This window comes from Stegastes partitus, unplaced genomic scaffold (assembly GCF_000690725.1).
Source record: "Stegastes partitus isolate 25-593 unplaced genomic scaffold, Stegastes_partitus-1.0.2 Scaffold837, whole genome shotgun sequence".
NCBI lineage: Eukaryota > Metazoa > Chordata > Actinopteri > Pomacentridae > Stegastes > Stegastes partitus.
In genome coordinates this window covers 119,224-138,243 of record NW_007578568.1, presented here as the reverse complement: position 1 = coordinate 138,243, position 19,020 = coordinate 119,224, and the positions used below count along the sequence as shown (strand labels likewise).

The 19,020-nt window shown below is 46.6% G+C and overlaps 1 protein-coding gene across 1 annotated transcript in view; it reads left to right on the top strand.

The window, feature by feature from the left end:
- ttn.2 (titin, tandem duplicate 2) overlaps nucleotides 1-19,020 on the top strand; it is a 236,644-nt gene that overhangs the window by 103,015 nt on the left and 114,609 nt on the right. Inside the window, exons 98-121 of the mRNA XM_008292835.1 lie at nucleotides 2-64; nucleotides 320-424; nucleotides 508-582; nucleotides 956-1,000; nucleotides 1,307-2,953; nucleotides 3,399-3,449; nucleotides 3,668-4,063; nucleotides 4,136-4,414; nucleotides 5,596-5,865; nucleotides 5,974-6,113; nucleotides 6,209-6,335; nucleotides 6,954-7,220; nucleotides 7,309-7,575; nucleotides 7,788-8,051; nucleotides 9,020-9,159; nucleotides 9,374-9,500; nucleotides 9,856-10,122; nucleotides 10,986-11,252; nucleotides 11,470-11,736; nucleotides 12,179-12,318; nucleotides 12,531-12,657; nucleotides 14,447-14,589; nucleotides 17,299-17,422; nucleotides 17,584-17,850. Coding sequence (XP_008291057.1) covers nucleotides 2-64; nucleotides 320-424; nucleotides 508-582; nucleotides 956-1,000; nucleotides 1,307-2,953; nucleotides 3,399-3,449; nucleotides 3,668-4,063; nucleotides 4,136-4,414; nucleotides 5,596-5,865; nucleotides 5,974-6,113; nucleotides 6,209-6,335; nucleotides 6,954-7,220; nucleotides 7,309-7,575; nucleotides 7,788-8,051; nucleotides 9,020-9,159; nucleotides 9,374-9,500; nucleotides 9,856-10,122; nucleotides 10,986-11,252; nucleotides 11,470-11,736; nucleotides 12,179-12,318; nucleotides 12,531-12,657; nucleotides 14,447-14,589; nucleotides 17,299-17,422; nucleotides 17,584-17,850 — 5,865 coding nt within the window. The remainder of the gene's footprint in view (nucleotide 1; nucleotides 65-319; nucleotides 425-507; nucleotides 583-955; nucleotides 1,001-1,306; nucleotides 2,954-3,398; nucleotides 3,450-3,667; nucleotides 4,064-4,135; nucleotides 4,415-5,595; nucleotides 5,866-5,973; nucleotides 6,114-6,208; nucleotides 6,336-6,953; nucleotides 7,221-7,308; nucleotides 7,576-7,787; nucleotides 8,052-9,019; nucleotides 9,160-9,373; nucleotides 9,501-9,855; nucleotides 10,123-10,985; nucleotides 11,253-11,469; nucleotides 11,737-12,178; nucleotides 12,319-12,530; nucleotides 12,658-14,446; nucleotides 14,590-17,298; nucleotides 17,423-17,583; nucleotides 17,851-19,020) is intronic.

The following is a 19,020-nucleotide window of genomic DNA, read 5'->3' as shown; positions in this document are numbered from 1 at the left end:
GTTCCCGTGAAGGAGAAGGACTTGCCACCACAAGCCAAAGAACCACCGGCTGCTCCTCAAGAAGGTACCCTTCTTCTTCTTCTTCTTAAATCTGTGTGTTTCTGTGTGAGCAGTTCTTAAGGCATTCGTGACAGAGTGCCACTCTTCAGCAAATCTGAATCTTTGAAACCTTCTGCTGAAGAACATGTCAGTCCGTTCATTAAAGGAAAGCAAAGAAATCAAACATGGGTGTAAACATGGAACAGTAACATGACCTCAGAGCTGAGATGAAGCAGCAGAAGATCTTTTTGGCTGATTTCATGTATACTTGTGCTTTAAGGGAGCAAACCGCAGGTTGCTGCAAAAATTCAAGAAGCTTCCAAAAGGCCTGAAGTCAGTCAGAAGCTGGAGAAGAGAATAACTCCACCAGAAGAAACAAAGCCAGGTATCCTGACAAACATCCTTTTACAAAGTGTGTTTTGGTGATGCTTTCCAATTCTCCAGTTCACTCTTTTTTTATACCTGAAGTGACCAAGCCTGCCATGAAGGCTGAAGAACCAACCAAGACGGTCCCAGCAGAAGAAGAACCCGTTGTAGAGACAGGTAGAGGTCTTTGAAGGACTGAGAGGGCAGCATCCTCTTTGTTCCATCTTTGTCATGTTCTGCTTTGTCTGTGCTACATGGGCCTTAGCAGCAGCTCGGTCCGTTCATTCACTGATCCTGAATCCAACGTGAGCATGCACTGTGCTTCTTGGACACATCTTAGCTTCATGTCACCTCTGTTTGTTCACTCATTTCTCATCTTATTCTGATAAACATGAAACTGAGCTGTTTTATTCTGCATCTTAGTCACATTTTCATCTTTATTAGAATATTTAGAAGCCTCTGAAAGTCTTCCTGTTCAAACTGTCACATTGCTGTTTATGACCAGGTACATGCCTAATTAACATCTTTGTGAACTATACTTCTGTAATAGATGAAACCAAGGGACCCGTACAAGCACCGGGAGGAGTCAAAAAAGGTAGGACCACAGATTACTTCTTACTTTACCTCAGTACATACAGTCCACAGCAACTCGCAGCACCTAGTCAGTGGCTGAACTGGTCACGTAATCACTTGGATATTGTTGGGCCCTAACGAGCTCTGTTTGGTTCACTACATGCATCATCACATTTTCTACCAAACAATTTAAAGTCTGCTAATTATATAATAGTGTAACTGTTGAGTCTTTGTCCACCTGTAAGCCTCTTCTGTTACTGTTTTCATCATATTTTCTAAGTGTTAGGTATGTGTGTCAGTAAGTAATATCAAACCTTTGCTGCCTTAGAAATGGTTCTTCCTAAAAAAGGTAAAGTTCAGTTGGAAGAGGACGGCACATTTGAGATCCCCACCTTAAAGAAAACAACCAGAGTCATGAGGGAAGTGGAAGAGGAGCAGGAGATAATCAAGCTGAAGAAGATCCCATCAGTTCCACCGAAAGAGGCTGAACAAGAGCAGAAACCCCAGAAGGTCACCACAAGCACTGTTTTTGCTGTGGAGGAGATGGTGCAAAGAGAGGCTGTTGAGTTTTCAGTGGCCACCAGGAGATCTGTGGAGGAGAAGACGCCTCGAGAGAAAGCAGACATGGTGAAAAAGCCAGAAGTTATTCAACCTAAAGAAGAGGAACAAAAAGTGTCTCCCAAAGACGCATGGAACCGCCAAAAGCCCATCCCAAAAGATGAAAGACCGGAAGATGAGATTTCTTTAAAGAAAACTCCCAAAGCACCGAAGGAAGAGGAGCCTGCTCCACCTAGTGCAGCGCTAAAGAAAGTGAAGAAGCTGCCAACAGATGAAGAGGGACCAGAAGTTGTCAAACTAAAGCCATTCGAGAAGCCTAAATCAGCAGAGGAGCCCGAGAAAGACAAGAAAGAGAGGCCAGACAGGGACACCCTGCCTTTCCAGAAGGGAGAGAGGACTCCCAGAGAGGTGGAAACCAAAGAACCGCCAAAGAAGCCTGAGAAAACACCTCCAGAGGTAAAGGAGCCACCAGCCAAGGTGCCAAAGCCAGCAGATAAAAAGAAAACTCTAGACAAAGAGCCTGAGGAGGTCAAAGCACCCACCAAGGTGAAGAAAATCCCAACAGTGGAACAAGAGATAGAAAGCGTGAAGCTGAAGCCCTTCTCAAGGCCTTCCAAAGAGGCTGCAGAGCCTGAGAAGAAACCAGCAGAGGAGAAAGAGAAGAAGCCAGTCGATGACCTACAGGGCCGCCCTCGCATAAGTCCAGATGAAAAAACAAAAGAACGAGAACCAGAGACGAGGCCAAAGAGACCAGAGATCCCTAAAGCTCCTGAGACAAAGCCAGAGAAGCTGAAGGAGGTAGAAGCAGTTCCAGTGGAGAAAACAGCGTCTCCCGCCCCAGCCGCTGTTAAGAAACCCGAGAAGGTTCCTGAGGAATCTAAACCTCTGCAGCTGAAGAAAGGAGTCCTACCAAAGGCAGCAGAGGAGAAAGAAGAGGTGGCTCTGAAGCCTGTGGAGCAGCTCAAGAAGGTTGAGCTCAAAAAGACACCATCTCCTAAAACTGAGAAGCTTAAAGAAGCTGAAGCAGTCCCTGTAGACAGGAGGCCAAGTATCGATCGACTCAAAAAGGTTCCTAAACCTGCTTCACCCAAAGACTCTGCTGAAGCCGTGACTCTCAAAAAGATCCCAAAGAAGCCGTCGCATGAGGAAGAGAAGGCTGCAGAACCAGCAAAGCCCGAAAAAGGGAAAGTTCCCTTGGCGAAGGAGGTCTCTCCTGGAGCTGTGCAGATGAAGAAGATTGCCACACAGCCAGAGGAGGAGGTGTTTGAAGAGGAGTTTGAAGCGGAGGAAGAGGCAGAGCAGGAGGAAGAGGAGGCCTGGGGCTGGGAGCTTGTTCCTCGGGAGAGTTATGGCTCAGAGGACTGGGAAGGTGAAGGAGAAGAAGGAGCTCTGGAGGTTCCAGGGGTGGCCAGGAGAGGTGAGACGGTGGCAGCCCCAACTCGTGGGGTGACGACCGAGAAAAACCCTCCCCTCATGACCTGAATAATCTCCACCCATCATGCCTCCATCTAAATCCTCCTCACCTCATCGTATTTTCAGTGTGATGCGAGTTTCGCCGTCCCTTTCTTGTATTTGTGTTGTCATTTTGTGTGTCTGCTCATATTCATCGCTTCCGTACCATCTCATCTTCTACCTCATGGTGTAAAAGCTACATCACTGTAGAACTGGATGTTCACATCTTGCACCATTATGTTTTCTTGTCTGTCTTCATCTCATTGTCATTATGTCATATGTTTACCATCAGATCCATCACTTCATAGTTCTCAACCATTCAATAGACGTTCCAAACCTCCACGTTAATGAAGACATTCCCATTTCATTAGACTGTGAGCCGCAAATTAATTTCATTTGTTTCTGAACAGAGGGACAACCAGCCGAGGAAGCAGGAAGAGGTAGAGGTAGAGGGCTGAAGCGTAAGTATGTTGTCTCACTTAAACTGTGAATTCTCAAGAACATCCCTGTTAGAATCTCAGTCATCCAGCTCATTGTTATCCTCTGAGCTTCAGTAAGAAGGAACTGCACTTCTTCAAGATGTTTCATCTGAGGCTCCAAGGATAGCCCTGTTCTGTTTTGTATGATGATGGCAGTCTGTTGTAAAATTTTGAATTGATTTCCTTTACTTACATTTCAGCCAAGCAGACCCCATCCCCTGGAGAGGGCAGGGGCCGTGGACTGAAGCCCGGCGGAAAGGGCCCACCACCACCAGAGGAGCCCTTCGGGGGATTCAAGCTCAAAGCCGTCCCCCTGAAGTTCATCAAGAAGCTTCAGGACATCGTGCTGCAGGAGGCCGAGTCCATCGGCTCGTCTGCTGTTTTCGAGTGCGAGGTGTCGCCCTCCACCGCCATCACCTCCTGGATGAAAGATGGCAGCAACTTGCGCGAAAGCCCCAAACACAAGTTCACCTCAGATGGCAAAGATCGCAAGTTGAACATTATTGATGTCCAGCTGTCGGACACCGGTGAATACACCTGTGTGGCCAAGAATGCTGGAAAGGAGATATCGTGCACAGCCAAGCTCATTGTTGAAGGTAAAATATTTCTATATTGTGTTTAAGCCTCCGCCAGTGCGAAGTAGCTCATCGCCTCTTTGCGTCTTGCAGAACTGCCTGTGAAATGGATCAAGGAGCTGGAGGAGGAGACGTCTTCTCTGAAGGGTCAACCTCTCTACATGACCTGTGAGCTGAACAAGGAGCGAGATGTGGTCTGGAAGAAGAATGGCACCGTCCTGAAGAAACGGGAGGGCAAGGTTCAGATCAACGTCATCGGCATGCAGCACGCCGTGACCATCCAGAACTCCAACGACGAGGACGCCGGCACCTACACCTGCGAGGTGGACGGACAGGAGGACGTCAAGACGACAACGAATGTCAAAGTGATTGGTAAGCAGAACAGGACATCATGCATGTGCGAAACACTGCAAAAGTCTCTTTTCTGGGCCTGAGCAGCGAGCGGTGCCGCAGCCCTCAGTGCGGTCATACCAGTCAGTAACCTTTCAGAGGAACTATGGTGGCTGTAGAGGCATATCAAAAGTTTCACGAGTTTTAAAGTGGTGACAAATTTAGCATTTCATGGTTCTTCTTTGGTGTTTGTTTTGTGTGGCAAAGTGGCTCGATAGTGCCCCCTACAAACCTCCGCTTCAGGTTTCACACACATGGACCAAATCTGGGAGGCATGAAGCTCAATGTTTACCAGGATGACGTATTTTAATTCAGTCAATACTTTTCAAAGGCCCATCTTTAATAAAGACCAAGAGTAAAAGGGTTTCATCTGAATTTAACCACGTTTCTTTTTATCAAGGGTCTCAGACAATAACTTTAATGTGAACACAACAATAAATTCAGACACATGAATGAGGCTTAATAGGGACAAAGGGATGATCTCACTTTGATACACATTGAATAAAGAAAGCAATTAAAACCTGGAGGGGCACAGAAGGCGACCAGGAAGAAGCTCCCCCTCTGCTCTCAGGGTTGGGTTCAGATTGGTTGACCTGCACCTGACAGACCTCACAGCGACCTTCATGCACCCCGACATCGAGTCTGTCGGTTCACTGAGCTGCTGGGTCCATCTCCGGTGTCTACCAAGGGAGGTCTGCAGACCAGGACGGAGGAGGCTAGAGGTGGCCATGAACCAGCACACCGGAGCAGAAATGCTGTCAGCCAATGAGGAGCTCATCTATCAGGACTCTGGCTGTTTATGATCCAGGGATGCGGCAGCTTGGAGTTTGTTCATGCACACAAATTGTATGTTTTCATGACGTGCTTTCATGGAGGTTTAAATCAAAAGCATTTCAGTAAAACTATCAAATGTCCTGTTAGATAGTGTTCTTAGTGCTACTGATGACTGCGTAGTGCTTCATATTGCTGGTGTTTTATCATGCAGGACTACTTCACACCTTCAGAAAACAAAAACTTGGAAGTCCTTTGAAAACTTCCTGAGAGTCGATAAACGAGGCTATGACTAAAATCACTGTGGCTGCTCTGCCAATATTCAGTTTATTAATGGCGCAGATTGTTTACAACATAATCAACACTAACTCATTAACGTTTAACTCCAACAGAAATTATTAAAGACTGGATAGTGAAACCGCTGAGGGACCAGCATGTGAAACCGAAGCAAACTGCTACGTTCAAATGTGAGCTCTTCAAAGACACTCCGAACTGGAAGTGGCTCAAAGGAGACAACGAGCTCACGCCGTCCGACAAGGTGGAGATCAAGAAGGAGGGAAAGGAGCTGACGCTCACCATCAAGAACTGCCAGCCCGATGACGTAGCAGAATATGCCCTGGAGGTGGAAGGACGCATCTACACGGCCAAGCTGACCCTAGGAGGTTTATCTGTTTACCCACTTTCATTCATTTGAAGTGCAGTCTCCATGTCCTTTACAGTCCTCTTTCACCTGGCTGATATTTGTGAGTACTAATACAACTTGTTCTCAGAGCGCGAGGCCGACATCCTGAAGCCTCTGGCCAGTGTTGAGGTGGTGGAGAAGGAGGAGGCCACGTTTGAGACGGAGATCTCTGAGGAAGATGTTCCAGGAGAATGGAAGCTCAGAGGAGAAGTTCTGACCAGATCCCCAGTAAGCCTGGGACCAATTATTTTTATTATTAAATCTCAGTGCAACTACATTAGCAATAATTTTGATATACAAATGTTTTGTGATGTGTTCATCAGACGTGCGACATCCAGATGGAGGGTGGAGTGCGTAGGCTCACCCTGAAAAACATTCAGCTGGACCAGGCCGGAGAAGTTTCCTACCAGGCCCTGAACGCCATCACCAGCGCCATGCTCAACGTCAAAGGTAAGAGGTTCTCCAGGTGTCCAGCATCGGAGCTGCAGTGTACCAGCGTTTCAGCTGTAAAAATAAAGACGTATGGTCCGTACGAAATAAAATAAAGCCTTTCGGCACGTGGAGAGCGGACCTTAGATCTTTATTTAGTAGGACTGACAAGACCAATCCACTTGATGCAGTGCGGTATGAAGCAATCTAGAATCCAGCCGTCCCCACTGCTGGACCTGGTGTCCTGTGTGTGTTCACTTTATTAGTGTTAGAATAGCAGCAGATGGACTCAGTGAAAAAACAGACAGAAGAACTGACGGAGGACTGTGAACGTTAAAAATTCCTGTTGGCAGCATTTCTTGCGTTCCTTGATGACCGCGTTTTAGCCCTCGACACATGGAGTCCTTGAACATCAAAGCAGACCAGATATTCCAACCAAAGGCACCGACACAACCTGAGGAAGCTCCAACTGAAGTTTTGAAGGTTAACGTGATTTTTAATGTCAGCGCCCCGGTGACCCAGTGAGCCAGCCTCTGGCTGTAGACTGTTGTGTTGTCATTGTGCTGCTGCCGTTGTGTTGTGTTGCTGTTGTGTTGTGTTGTGTTGGTTACGTGCTGTACCTGTCACCTTTTAATCCAGAAATCGAAATGGACTTTGTCGTCCCGCTGAAGGACGTTTGTGTGCCTGAAAAGAAACAGGCTAAGTTTGAGTGTACCATCACGAAGGATGTCTCTAAGGTCATGTGGTACAAAGGGGCTGACATCATCACCCCCGACCAAAAGTATGACATCATCGATGATGGAAAGAAACACATGTTGATCATAAACTGCTGTGAGTTTGACGATGAAGACGAATATACGATTGAGGTTTTGGGAAAAACTTGCGCTGCCAGACTCACAGTGGAGGGTAAGTGAAGCATCAGTGGACGTATTGTTTGTTTGACTGTGTTCGCTGCCTTCTCCTCCATATGAACACGTTTTTAATACAATTATAGGTATCAGACTCAGATTTATCTCACCAATAAAGGACCAAACTGTAAAGGAGGGTAAAACGGCTCGATTTGAGCTGGAGCTCTCTCATGAGAATATCCCCGTCACCTGGTACAAGAACGACGTTAAAATCCACCCGAGCAGAACCGTTCTCGCTCACATGGACGGAAAGAAACACGTCCTCGAGATAAGAGAAGTGACTCTCGACGATACCTGCCAGATTAAAGCCGAGGCCAAAGGATTTCCTTCCATGGCCAACCTGACCGTTATAGGTAACCCAGAATCGCCTCCTGTCCTCTTCCTGTCCGTGTTGTTTCTTCCTCCAACAGCTCTTCATCTTCTTCAGTCAGTTCGTCTGCGTCTGAATCACCTCGTTTTGTCTCTGTGCTGTAAGAGGTGGTTTTCTATGTTGTGTTTTGAGTGTCTTGTTTGTTGTGTACATCTCTTGTGTGCGTCGGGAGTCACTCAGACATTCCTTTTCCAGAGGGCGATGCCTACTTCACAGTGAAGCTGCAGGATTACACTGCCGTGGAGAAAGACGAGGTGGTTCTAGACTGTGAGCTCAGCAAAGACGTTGACGTCTTGTGGTACCACAACGAAGCTGAGATCAAAGCCTCTAAGATGGTTTTCATTAAAGCCGAGGGCAAACGCCGAACCCTCGTCATCAAGCGAGTCGGAGACAAAGACAAAGGACAGTATGTATGTGACTGTGGGACAGACAAGACGACAGCAACGCTTCACATTGAAGGTAAAGACAGAGTGTGTTTGTGGCGTTCACCTGCACCGCCCCCTAACAACACCGTCAGCCACCTGTGGTCACCTGTTAACCAGCACTGTCCCACCTGTCTGTGGTCTCCATCACCAGCCTCCAGCAGTGGGAGAAACACTACAGCAGGCAGAGCTTTGGCCTTCTCCACCCTGAGGCCTGTAGTGTTCTTCCACCGTTCCTTCATGTGTCTCTGTTTCACTCAGTCTGGTTCTTTGTGCGTCTTTTTGTGCCTTCGTGGTTCCTGTAACGTCACTCAACACTCAAACACCTTCATTGTTCTTCACTGTCATGTGAAGAACTGTGGCACAGTCCAGTCCAGTCATTTCACACAGAACCAAGTGTGTACTGATGTGTTCAGATTAATAGTACAAGCCTTCACTTCTAGGTTCCTGTCTTGGTCTTCATAAAGTCAAGGCTATCCAGATCTTCCATCATATCACATGATAACATTTGCAGATTTTTTTATATTAGCTTTTGCATCAAGGGGAAAACTGTATGTTTACATGTAACTCTCCATAAAATGCTGGGAGCCGAGATGTTTCAGTGTCAGGGACACAGTCTGGAATCTGGAAATCACGATGGTGGCGTTCTTTATGACTCCACGAATGCCTCATGGATATAAATGACGTTATTTTATTCATTCGTGATATCCTACCTGCAACCCAGAGGAGGTCAACCAGGCAAATGTTCACATCTACATATGAACATAGAAATGCCGTGATGAGTTGAAACCAGAGTAGCAGGTTATTGCTATGACAGCGACAGTCAAACATCCACCTGCATTCATCAAGTTCTGAAGGATCCAAAACAAAGAGAAATTTATATGTTCATGCTTCTCCAACCTCGGCAACTTCATCTGTAACTGTCTGTTGTCCATTTGTGTATGGATGTATGTTTGATCATCTGAATGCCTTCAGTGAGGACTCTGTCCTTCTCTTAAACATCAGCTCGCCACATCAAGGTGGTTCGGCCGATGTACGGCGTCGAGGTGTTTGATGGAGAAACCGCTCGATTTGAGGTTGAGCTCAGTGAGGACGACGTCCACGGCCAGTGGAAACTGAACGGAGAAGTCCTCAGTCCATCCGCCGTACGTTACGTTCACACCTCTCAGCAGATATTCCACCTGTGACACTTTCTCCTAGATTTACTAAACCTGGAAAAGTTTCTGCTCGACAGGTTTCACACATCTCAGCTGTCAGGCTGCGATTACAGTGTTTAGAGAAAACATGACAGTGGATTTATCACTTTTCTTTGAGTCCTCATGTTGTTGCTGAAATGCTGAAGTTTGTTGGCGTCTGCAGGACGTTGAGATGGTGGAAGACGGAGCCAAACACACTCTGGTGTTGTACAACTGCAAAGTGCCTCAGACAGGCGAAGTGGCGTTCACTGCCGCCAACGCCAAGTGCTCTGCCAACCTGAAAGTGAAGGGTGAGCTTCCCACTCTCGAGTCTTAACGCCAAACACAAAGCTGGGGCTCTTCAGGACTCTTTCTGCTTTAAATCTTATCGTCTTCAATTCAATTCGTCTTGCGTTTTGTTGCGAGATGCTGTTGTTGTCTTCTCATTACTTGGGAGCTGCATGTAACATTAAGCCAGTAATGGTGTGGATCACTGACATGTAATAGTGGTGCGATTGCATAGTATAGACCAAGAACAGCACATCCCTGTGGACCAGGCCTCTGGGGGGGTTTAGGTGTGGAAAGTCGCTGATTTTGTTCATTTACCAAAACTCTTGCTCTTTCCACTCCATCGTTGATATTATCTGTGTGTGTCTGAACCAACAGAGATGCCGGTTTCATTCATTACTCCGCTGGCTGACGTGCATGTGTACGAAAAGGATGAAGCAAAGTTTGAACTGGAAATTTCCAGAGAACCCAAAAGCTTCCGTTGGCTGAAGGGATCTCAGGAGTTGTCAAATGATGACAAGTTTGAACTCCTTGTGGAGGGAAAGCGACACACTCTTATTGTAAAATCTGCCAGATACGAAGACGAAGCCAAATACATGTTTGAGGCTGAAGATAAGAGGACGTCTGGGAAGCTGCTTATCAAAGGTAAATGGATGGTTTCAGTTGAATGGTCTGATGTGTACATGAGCCACATCTGCCCTTCTGTGAGCTCTCTGAATGGCGTGAGTATTTGCCAAAAGCCTTCAAATGACAGAATAACAAAAACCATATGACCAGAAATAAGCAGGTGCCCTGCCCTCATACTGACTCCCACTTTGATCAGGATCCTTTCCTTCTTTTGTCTTTAGTGAACTCACCATACAAAGACATTTCAGACAGTAGTTTCTGTCCATTTGGTTCAGAATACAACCTTCCTGGTTCAAAGACTGAAACCAGAAGAGTGGAGGCCAAACAAAGGCATGCTTGCTGTACAACATGATGAACATTATTTATCATTCAGAAGCTACAAAACCAGAAAAGTCTCTGGACCTTCAGCTTCCAACCTTCCAACCGGTTCACAGTTAATAGGTTGTGGTTCTGTCAGAACAACGTTAATAAATCGGGAATTAAAATCATCTTCATGGTATTTTACTGAAATCTTCGTAATTTTATGTGCCCCATTTAAAGATTCATCACAAATACAGTGTTTGCAGTAAAAACTCAAACCTTCTTCCGTCCTGGCTCTGACGGCCCTAACAGCTGTGGCAACGCTCAAGAGTTCAGGTTTCAGGTGAGATAGCAAACCTTGATCAGAGATGGAACCTGTGGTTATTTTGTCATGTCTAATAAAAGCTCATCGTGGAGTTTGACAAAGGCTTCAGGCAAATATTCACTCCAGCAGCATAAAGTCAGAATACGGCGGCTGTCGGCACAGCCTTCTGAACTCATCGCTCCCCTTATCATGATAGTTGGCTGATTTGTATTTAGTCCCACATGCACATATACATATATATATAATTTCTTGTCAGGTATTCGCCTTGAATTTATCAGGCCGATTAAAGACGTGACTGTAAAGGAGCGGGAAACGGCAGAGTTCAGCGTCGAACTCTCTCATGAAAAGATCTCCGTGGTCTGGTACAAGAACGACGTCCGGCTGCATCCCAGTAAAGTGGTTCACATGTCGGAGGAGGGAAAAGTCCACACGCTGGCCTTCAAGGAGGTCACGCTCGATGACACCTCCATGATCAAAGTGGAGGCCATGGGAAAGACGTCCGAAGCCATGCTGACCGTTGTCGGTTAGTATTCCAGAAGCTGAATGTCCACACAGAGTTCCAGCTGCAGAATTCTCTGTGTGAAGCAGATTTTAATATATAAACTGTGTGTTTGTCAGTGAAGAAGTCCTTTCTAAAATACGCTTCAGATCAGAAGAACATACAAGGTGCCATGAATTATAGTTTCAGTGGGGCCTTAAATGTGTTTTTTCTTCCACTGCACATCCCTGTCTGCTTGCAGAGGGCGACCTTTACTTCACAGTGAGGCTACAGAACTACACCGCCGTCGAGAAGGACGAGGTGGTTTTGTCTTGCGAGCTGAGCAAGGCCACCGGCGAGGTCCGGTGGCTCAAAGACGGTAACGAAATCTTTCCCTCCAAGAACATTCTCCTCCAGTCTGACGGAAAGAAGCGCTCGATGGTCATCAGGAAGGCGGCAAAGAGTCACATGGGATCGTACACCTGCGACTGTGGCACCGACAAAACCACAGCGGACCTGAACATCGAAGGTAATACTTGCGGTGATCCAGCACCTCCCTCAGGGTCCGTCAGGATGGCAGACCCAGAAATGCCACACCATCATCTGAGCGATTCATCTCCCCTCCAACCTCCATTTCTGTTCTGTCATTCTGAATGTTTGTCAACCCTTAGAACCCTTGGAACAATCCAACCTGCACATCTTTCAACAGCTTTCTTTTCCAGTCATTTGATTTGATCAGAAGGGCTCCTTAGCAGCCTGAGAAGCATGGATAGCCAGAGTCTGTAGGTCGTGTAGAGATGTTTTGTTGGTTGGTTGTTGTCAAGAGTTTCATTGTCTTCTGTGAGCTGCTCTGAACAAGAGCAGCAGCTGCCAAACTGTCCTGTCTTCATGTTATTGTACGTCCACGTGATGCTTCACTGGTGTTCTCAGTCCGTCTCGCTCTGGTTCTAACGTCTGGTTAAACCCTGCAGAACGTGACATCAAGGTAGTCCGGCCGCTGTACAGCGTGGAGGTCACAGAGACCGAGGTAGCCAAGTTTGAGACGGAGGTTTCTGAGGAGGATCTTCACGCCGTCTGGAAGCTGAAGGGGGAGACGCTCCACCCGTCTGCTGTAAGACTAGACACCAAAACACAACCTTGTTTTCATTTGAAAAGAAGATAACGGAGTAAAAATAGCTCCACGTGTCTCCGCAGAAGATTTCCTTTTGCTTCAGGACGCTCAGCTCATTTCAGCTCTGTTCGTCATGTCTTGGGAGCTCCATGAGTGTTTTGTCTGAATGTCTTCTGTGTTGCTTACTAAGTGTGTGAACTGTCTGTTGTCAGGACGTGGAGATCAAAGAGGAGGGAAGCCGACACATGTTGATCCTCTTCAACTGCAGGATGAGCATGGCCGGAACCGTTGACTTCTCGGCAGCGAACGCCAAATCTTCAGCTCAGCTCAGGGTCAAAGGTGACGAAACACCGCTGACACAGATCGCAGTGAGACATCTGTTGGTGTTCGACTGAAGCTGTAGAAGCTTTAAAACGCGCTGATCACTGCCCGGTCGCCCCGCAGTGAACATCACGTCGTTTCAGATGAGGGTCTTGGTTGGGATCGTCTGGTACGGATGTGGAGCTTTACGCTACGAGTAGCTTGTGACGGTTGGTCGGTGTAGTGTTTGTCCCGCCCCTTCGCCGCCATCACTGGAAGGCTGGATGAACACTAACAGTTCTGTCACTTCGTTAACCCTTCGTTAGCTGTTTGTCTCCGTTGTGGAGGCTCCTCACTCTCAGAGCAGCACACTGAATGGACCAGTGGCTTCATCACGGTGAAGAGTCACATGAGATAAGACAAGATAGAACTTTACTTTCAGAGAAATTACTTTTACAGTTACATCCCGTCCAAGAAACATAAAGACAGTGACCAATAACAGGGGGAGACAGTCCTGAGTTTTAACGCAAAGAAATAGTTTCACATTTAGGAAATCACCATCTTCTCTCTGAAGTCAAATCTTCTCACGTCTAAATATGAAATCAGCAGCCACTTCGCTCATCGTAGCTTAGTGCTAAGACTAAAAGCAGTGGAGACGGCGGCCATTTTTACCGACATCTGCAGATGATAGTCGACACCCAGGAGACAGACCAAAGGAAAAGATGAAGCCTTGACTCCTCTTCAAAGGGCTGCCAACATGCTGTGGACAGTAGAAGTAAAACTCCGAAAGAGTCACACTGCAGCAAAACCTCCATTTAAAAAGAGCATTCATTCTCATATTTAAACGATGTGTTTTTCATTAAACTGCAAAGTAAGAACCAGTTCAGGATGAATGATCTCGTCTGAGTACTGCAGTTTAAGGCCCAGAAACTCAGTTGGTAGTCTCAGTTTGACTTTAATTCAATTGTTTTTCAGGTGTCTTGCTTTAGCATTGGTTAAAAAATAAGCATTCAGTATTTGCTTCAATCTAGGCTTTTAAACATCACATTTAATCATCATAACATCTCAGAATGAACGCAGTATTAGTGACTAGCTTTCTGTTGAAGGACTTTAAAACAGTGAACTCTGTGTTCAGGAGGTTTTCCTGCAGCGCCTCGTCAGACAGACTGTAAACTCTCCAGACTGACAGCTCTCAGATGAAGCTCTCCGCTCGCTGTCAGGAGGCTGTCAGAGCCTTTAACTGGCTGTTAAGGGTCTTTAATTCAGGCATGCCAAGAAGCCTGCTGTAAATACTTGATGCTGCCTGTTAATCCAAACATCCTGCAGCGCTACCAGAACTCCAGAGCGGCGCTTACATGACCAGCCGGCCTCAGCAGTCTGCTGTTCGTTGGGTAACTCCTGCCAGGAGCCACATTCTCCTTTTCCAGGAAAATTGCAGGCGGCTGACTGACAGCAACAGATTGCCCCTGATGGATTTGGCAGAGGTGGGCCGTCGGCCAATCAGGCTTCTCAGTTATTTTAGACACCGCATGCCTTATGGAGAGCAGGCTGGCCGTGATTGGCAGGGGGAGGACGCGACCTCGGCCCTCACTGGTTCCTGCCTCCATATGCATCTGGTGGCAGGTCATATGCTAATGAGCTGGGCCCCCCAATGCCAAGTCGGCACCGGCCGGCCTCAGTTGTCCTGAGGGCTTCTAGCGGCCTGCCTTCAGCTCAACCACACCATGAGGATTAGCCACTAAGGATCAGGCATTTCTCTCTGGGGAGCTTTTGGATCTATTGACCTGTTCTGGGGGGGGACTAACCATGTCTTCTCCCCAATCCAAAGCCCGTGTGATCGGCCTGGCGAGGCCTCTGCAGGACGCCGCCGTGACCGCTGGGGAGACCGCCACCTTCGAGTGCGAGCTGTCCTATGAAGACATCGCTGTCGAGTGGTTCCTGGGGGGTACAAAGCTGGAACCAAGCGACAGAGTAAGTCCCAACGCGGAGGGTTTCCTTCCTGAAACTCTACACCCATTCACATTCACAACAGCAGTCCAGGCTGCCGTGGTTCTGGTCCAGAGCCAGGCCCGCTGTTTCCGTTTGTACACAGTGTTCAGCTTTGTGAGCAGCTTCAGTCTGTCTTCATATAAGGTCCTGCTGCTGCAGGTTCAGGATTCCAGCAGAGCATTCGATCCTGGTTTTGAGATAACGCAGGCAGGGAGGCTTTTCTGCCCCGCAAGCGTTTCTGGGGTTATTTTTAACATCGCAGGAGGCCGAGGCAGGTGGCAACAGCAGCTATCTGACAGCTTCAGCTTTAGAACTGCTCCATGTGCTCAGGTTGAGGTTTGTCCATTTCACGCTGAAACAAGAGTTAGAAGCAGTCGGCAGCGGTCGAGCCGGCCTGAAGGGAAACGCAGCCGTAACGCAGGATTTGTTTGATTATGTGATGCAACCTGAGAAGCAGTTCTCAGGACACGTGATCCCTCTCTGGGTGGTGCAAGTGTGATTTACTGCATGTTTCATGGTCCACATTCACGAGCTACAGCCACTGCTTCATCAGAACCCACAGTAAAGATTCTGGTTCTTAAGAAAAGGTTACTCTGGAATTTAGTCAGTAAGTGCAAAAGCACGCCTGATGTTGTCCAGGCGTGTTCAGCAGCACGTCCAGGGCCTTCCGTTTCACTCCAGTTTCACTCCAGTTTCACTCCCGGCTGTCTACATTGTTTAATGACTCCAAACATGTATTTTCTGGTTTTCTTATGAGGTAGACGCCGTACCTGCTAACTCCCAACAGGGATGATGAAAACGATGCTGCTACATGTGAAGCACTGAACTACTGCAGAGGAATGTGTGTTCCAGCTGATTATCAGGGGCGTGACCGACCCTCCACTGGGAGGTAGAAGGTTTAAAGCAGAACATACAGCAGATCCGATCTAATCCTGGAGGACTCAGCAGGAGTCTAAAACACAGAAGAGCTCAGCTTGTCACCCACATGACTACCTGAGCAGTGACTCTGGTTTAGATGAGAGGAATACCCGAGCTGATCAGCAGAGGCCATCTGATCTCAGATTGAACCTCATATATGAAGGTTTTCAGCAGAAAATATCCGATAACAAGTTGTCAGTTCTGCTGCTCAGCTGTTTAACGTCCTATAACGAACTTCTGATCAGACAACAAGAAACGTCACCGTAATGAGTTAAAGACACCGGACGGCTTATGTTTACTGTCAGCAGAGTTTAACAGTAGCACACAAGAAGTCGTGTCCATTTTACTGTTTGGCTGTGTTGAGGGGTAGTGAAGGTCCAGCACATGTTCAGCTGCTCTTCTGGATCGGCTGGCTCTGAATCAGCTGTCAGGTGTCACAGGTCAGGAGGTTTAAATCGGGGAAGGAAAGCAGCTGCCTGCATTCGTCTGAGCTGTCAGGACGAGTGCTGAGGACCTGGCAGGTAGGCTGCAGGGAAACAGCTCCTCAGACAACGTTCAGGGCGCGATTAAACCACCATGAACCTTAAACTGGTCACCTCGCAGACGACAGTAAATAAATAATCAGACCAACAGCAGAGCTGCTTTGGCGTAAATAAGCTTCATCTGTAGGTGGCACTAGAGTCTATTCACACAGAAGAGAACCCAAGCTAAAGGTGGCCATGTTTGATGCTGTCAGAAACAGCTGATTGGTCGCGTGACGTCAATGTTCAGCTGCTGTTGAGAAAAGGAGTTTCCGTCTCCAAGAAGATCATCATCTCCTCCTCAAATGTGTTTCAGTAGTTTTTTTTCTCATTATTTTGTTCAAATCAGCTTTTCCTAACGTGACCGATGGAGATGTGTGTAAACACACGTTTCAGAAACACATTCAGAGACACGTTTAAGCCACTTTCTGCTTCTGTTGAACCTGACAGGCAGTGCTCAGGGAATAATTGGTGTTAGTTCTGACGCACTGTTGAGAAGTTTTAAGGTTCACACAAAGAGAACGACACACACCTGGTGAAGGGTTAGGGTTATCAGGTGTGTTTCCACTGAGGACTTTGTATTGAAGTGAGTCGTCACGAGTTTGTCTCCTTCACAGCAGACAAAGGAGACAAGACGAGTTCATGTTTTGTCATTTTTATTAACACTTTATTTTTATTGTTCCTTTTTTAAGAACAAGTAGTAAATATGAACACACACACGTTTATCTTTTTTATTATATGTGACTCTTACAGTGAAACACATCTGACCAGGTTTAAGAGACAATAAAAATGTTTTCATCCCAGAGAAAGTCTTGTGCCAGATATCAGGTAGAAAAAATGAAAAATGATGTTGGACCTGAAAAATTAAACAAAAGTGAAATATAGCTGGTGTTCAACATGCTAGTGACCCGTTACAACTGACTGAGCAGTAACATTGCAGTGATACTGAGAATATTGTTCAGATCTAAATGTCCAGTGCTTTAACTTTATTTCCTGCAGAAAGGGGACGACGATATCATACATATGATGTTTAAATTATACAGGATCATAACTGCTGTCCGTTACTGGAAATCACTTTAAATAGTTGGTGGTCTGGGCCACAGATCCTCATCAAGCATAATTCATACAGCCAAGAATAAAACCGACTCAATCAACTGGTGTACAGGCCAGTAAACCTGCTGTGCCTTTATTTTACCTGACAGACTGTGTTCAGGGCATTAAACTGTATACCTGACTCTGCTTTACCTGACAGGTGGTGCTGAAGGCGGAGGGTAAAGTTCACAGTCTGACTCTGCGTAACGTTCAGCTAAATGAAGCCGGACAAGTCAAACTCACTGCTAAAGACTTCCAGGCGGAAGCCAACCTCATCGTCAGAGGTGAGATTCAGCTGCACTTGCAAGTTAAAGTGATGATTATTTATAAGAAGCTCTTGTCAGGATGATGAGATTCTCACACAGAACAGATGAAGAACTGGTGAAGCAGGTGAATGTTGGACGATCTGAGACAAAGCTCTGCACTGTTGTTCTGTGTTGTCCAGAGCCGCTGGTGGAGTTCACGAAGCCTCTGGAGGACCAGACGGTGGAGGAGGAGGCCACCGCCACGCTGGAGTGCGAAGTTTCCAGAGAGAACGCTGAGGTTCAGTGGTTCAGGGATGGACAGGAGATCAGAAAGACCAAGAAGTACGAGATGATCATCGACAGCTGCAAGAGAGCGCTGATCATCCACGACTGCTGTCTGGACGACTCCAAAACGTACACATGTGACGCCAAAGAGTTCAAGACCTCCTGCTTCCTCAACGTCGAGCGTGAGTAGCCTGCAGGAAACAGGTTCATCAGAGCAAAGGTTAATGATCACTTGGTTTGGTTAAACCAACCTTCTGAGTGAGCTCAGAGTTTCATGAAGGTTCCTCAAACAACAGACATCTAGAAAAACTACTATATGAGCGAAGGAACCCGTTAAAAAGCTAAAGAATCCCAAGTGTTAGGAAACCTTTAAGATGAGGAACCCTTCATTCAATCACATAAAAATGTTAAAGACGTATACAGAATACTTAGGGAACCCTTCATAGCACAGAAGAAATCAGGATTAAACAGCCCCAAAATAATCATTGTGTCGTCATTTCCAGACTAATGAGCACCTGAATATAAGCCCCACCCACTAACTTTAGAAATAAAACCAGGTGTGTTCATATCCAGGCTGCAGGTGTCTCTAAGCTGCAGGTGTCCACGTTGGAACATGAGATATTTACACAGAAAGATGTTTTAACCTTTAATTAAATGCGTAGCGGTAACATCCACAGATACGTAGCGTAGAGGCTTTTTTCTGAACAGTTCCTGTAACACGGCTGGTTAAGGAAATAAAACTCCAGCAGCTACCAGGAAAAGTCACTGATGGCTATCTTCATCTTCCTCCTGCACTAAAACCAGGCAAATTCTCATCAAAATCCATAAATTAGCCGCATCATTGTTTAAGCTGCAGTGTTTAAAGCGTGTGGAAAAAGTAGCTGCTTATAGTCCAGGATTTACGGTAATCACATTAGAGGAACCATACAGGCAACCCGGTAAGGAACCTTCTGAAAGAGTTGAGGAACCGATCAACAGAGATAATGAACTCCCAGAAAATCTAAAGAACTCTGTATACAACTTGTAAGACTCGAGATATCTCCTTAGAATTTAGGAACTGCTCAGTAGAGTTGAAGGAACTTCTGTTAAGACTGAAAGAACAAGTAACAAGCAACAAGCGAAGAAAAAGCAAACCTGTCCCAGAAATGTAAAGAAATTCCATGTTCAGTAAGGGCACCTTCATCTGGATTTAAGGAACCTTTCATAAGAGTTATGGGACCTTTCATTAAAATGATTGGATCCCAGAGAAACCCACAGAACCACCCTCTGTAAGTAAAGAGAGTTAAGGATCCTTAACAAAGGAACACGTCACAGCGGATCCTCGTCTGTGTTTGTAGAACCCCGTACAGGCT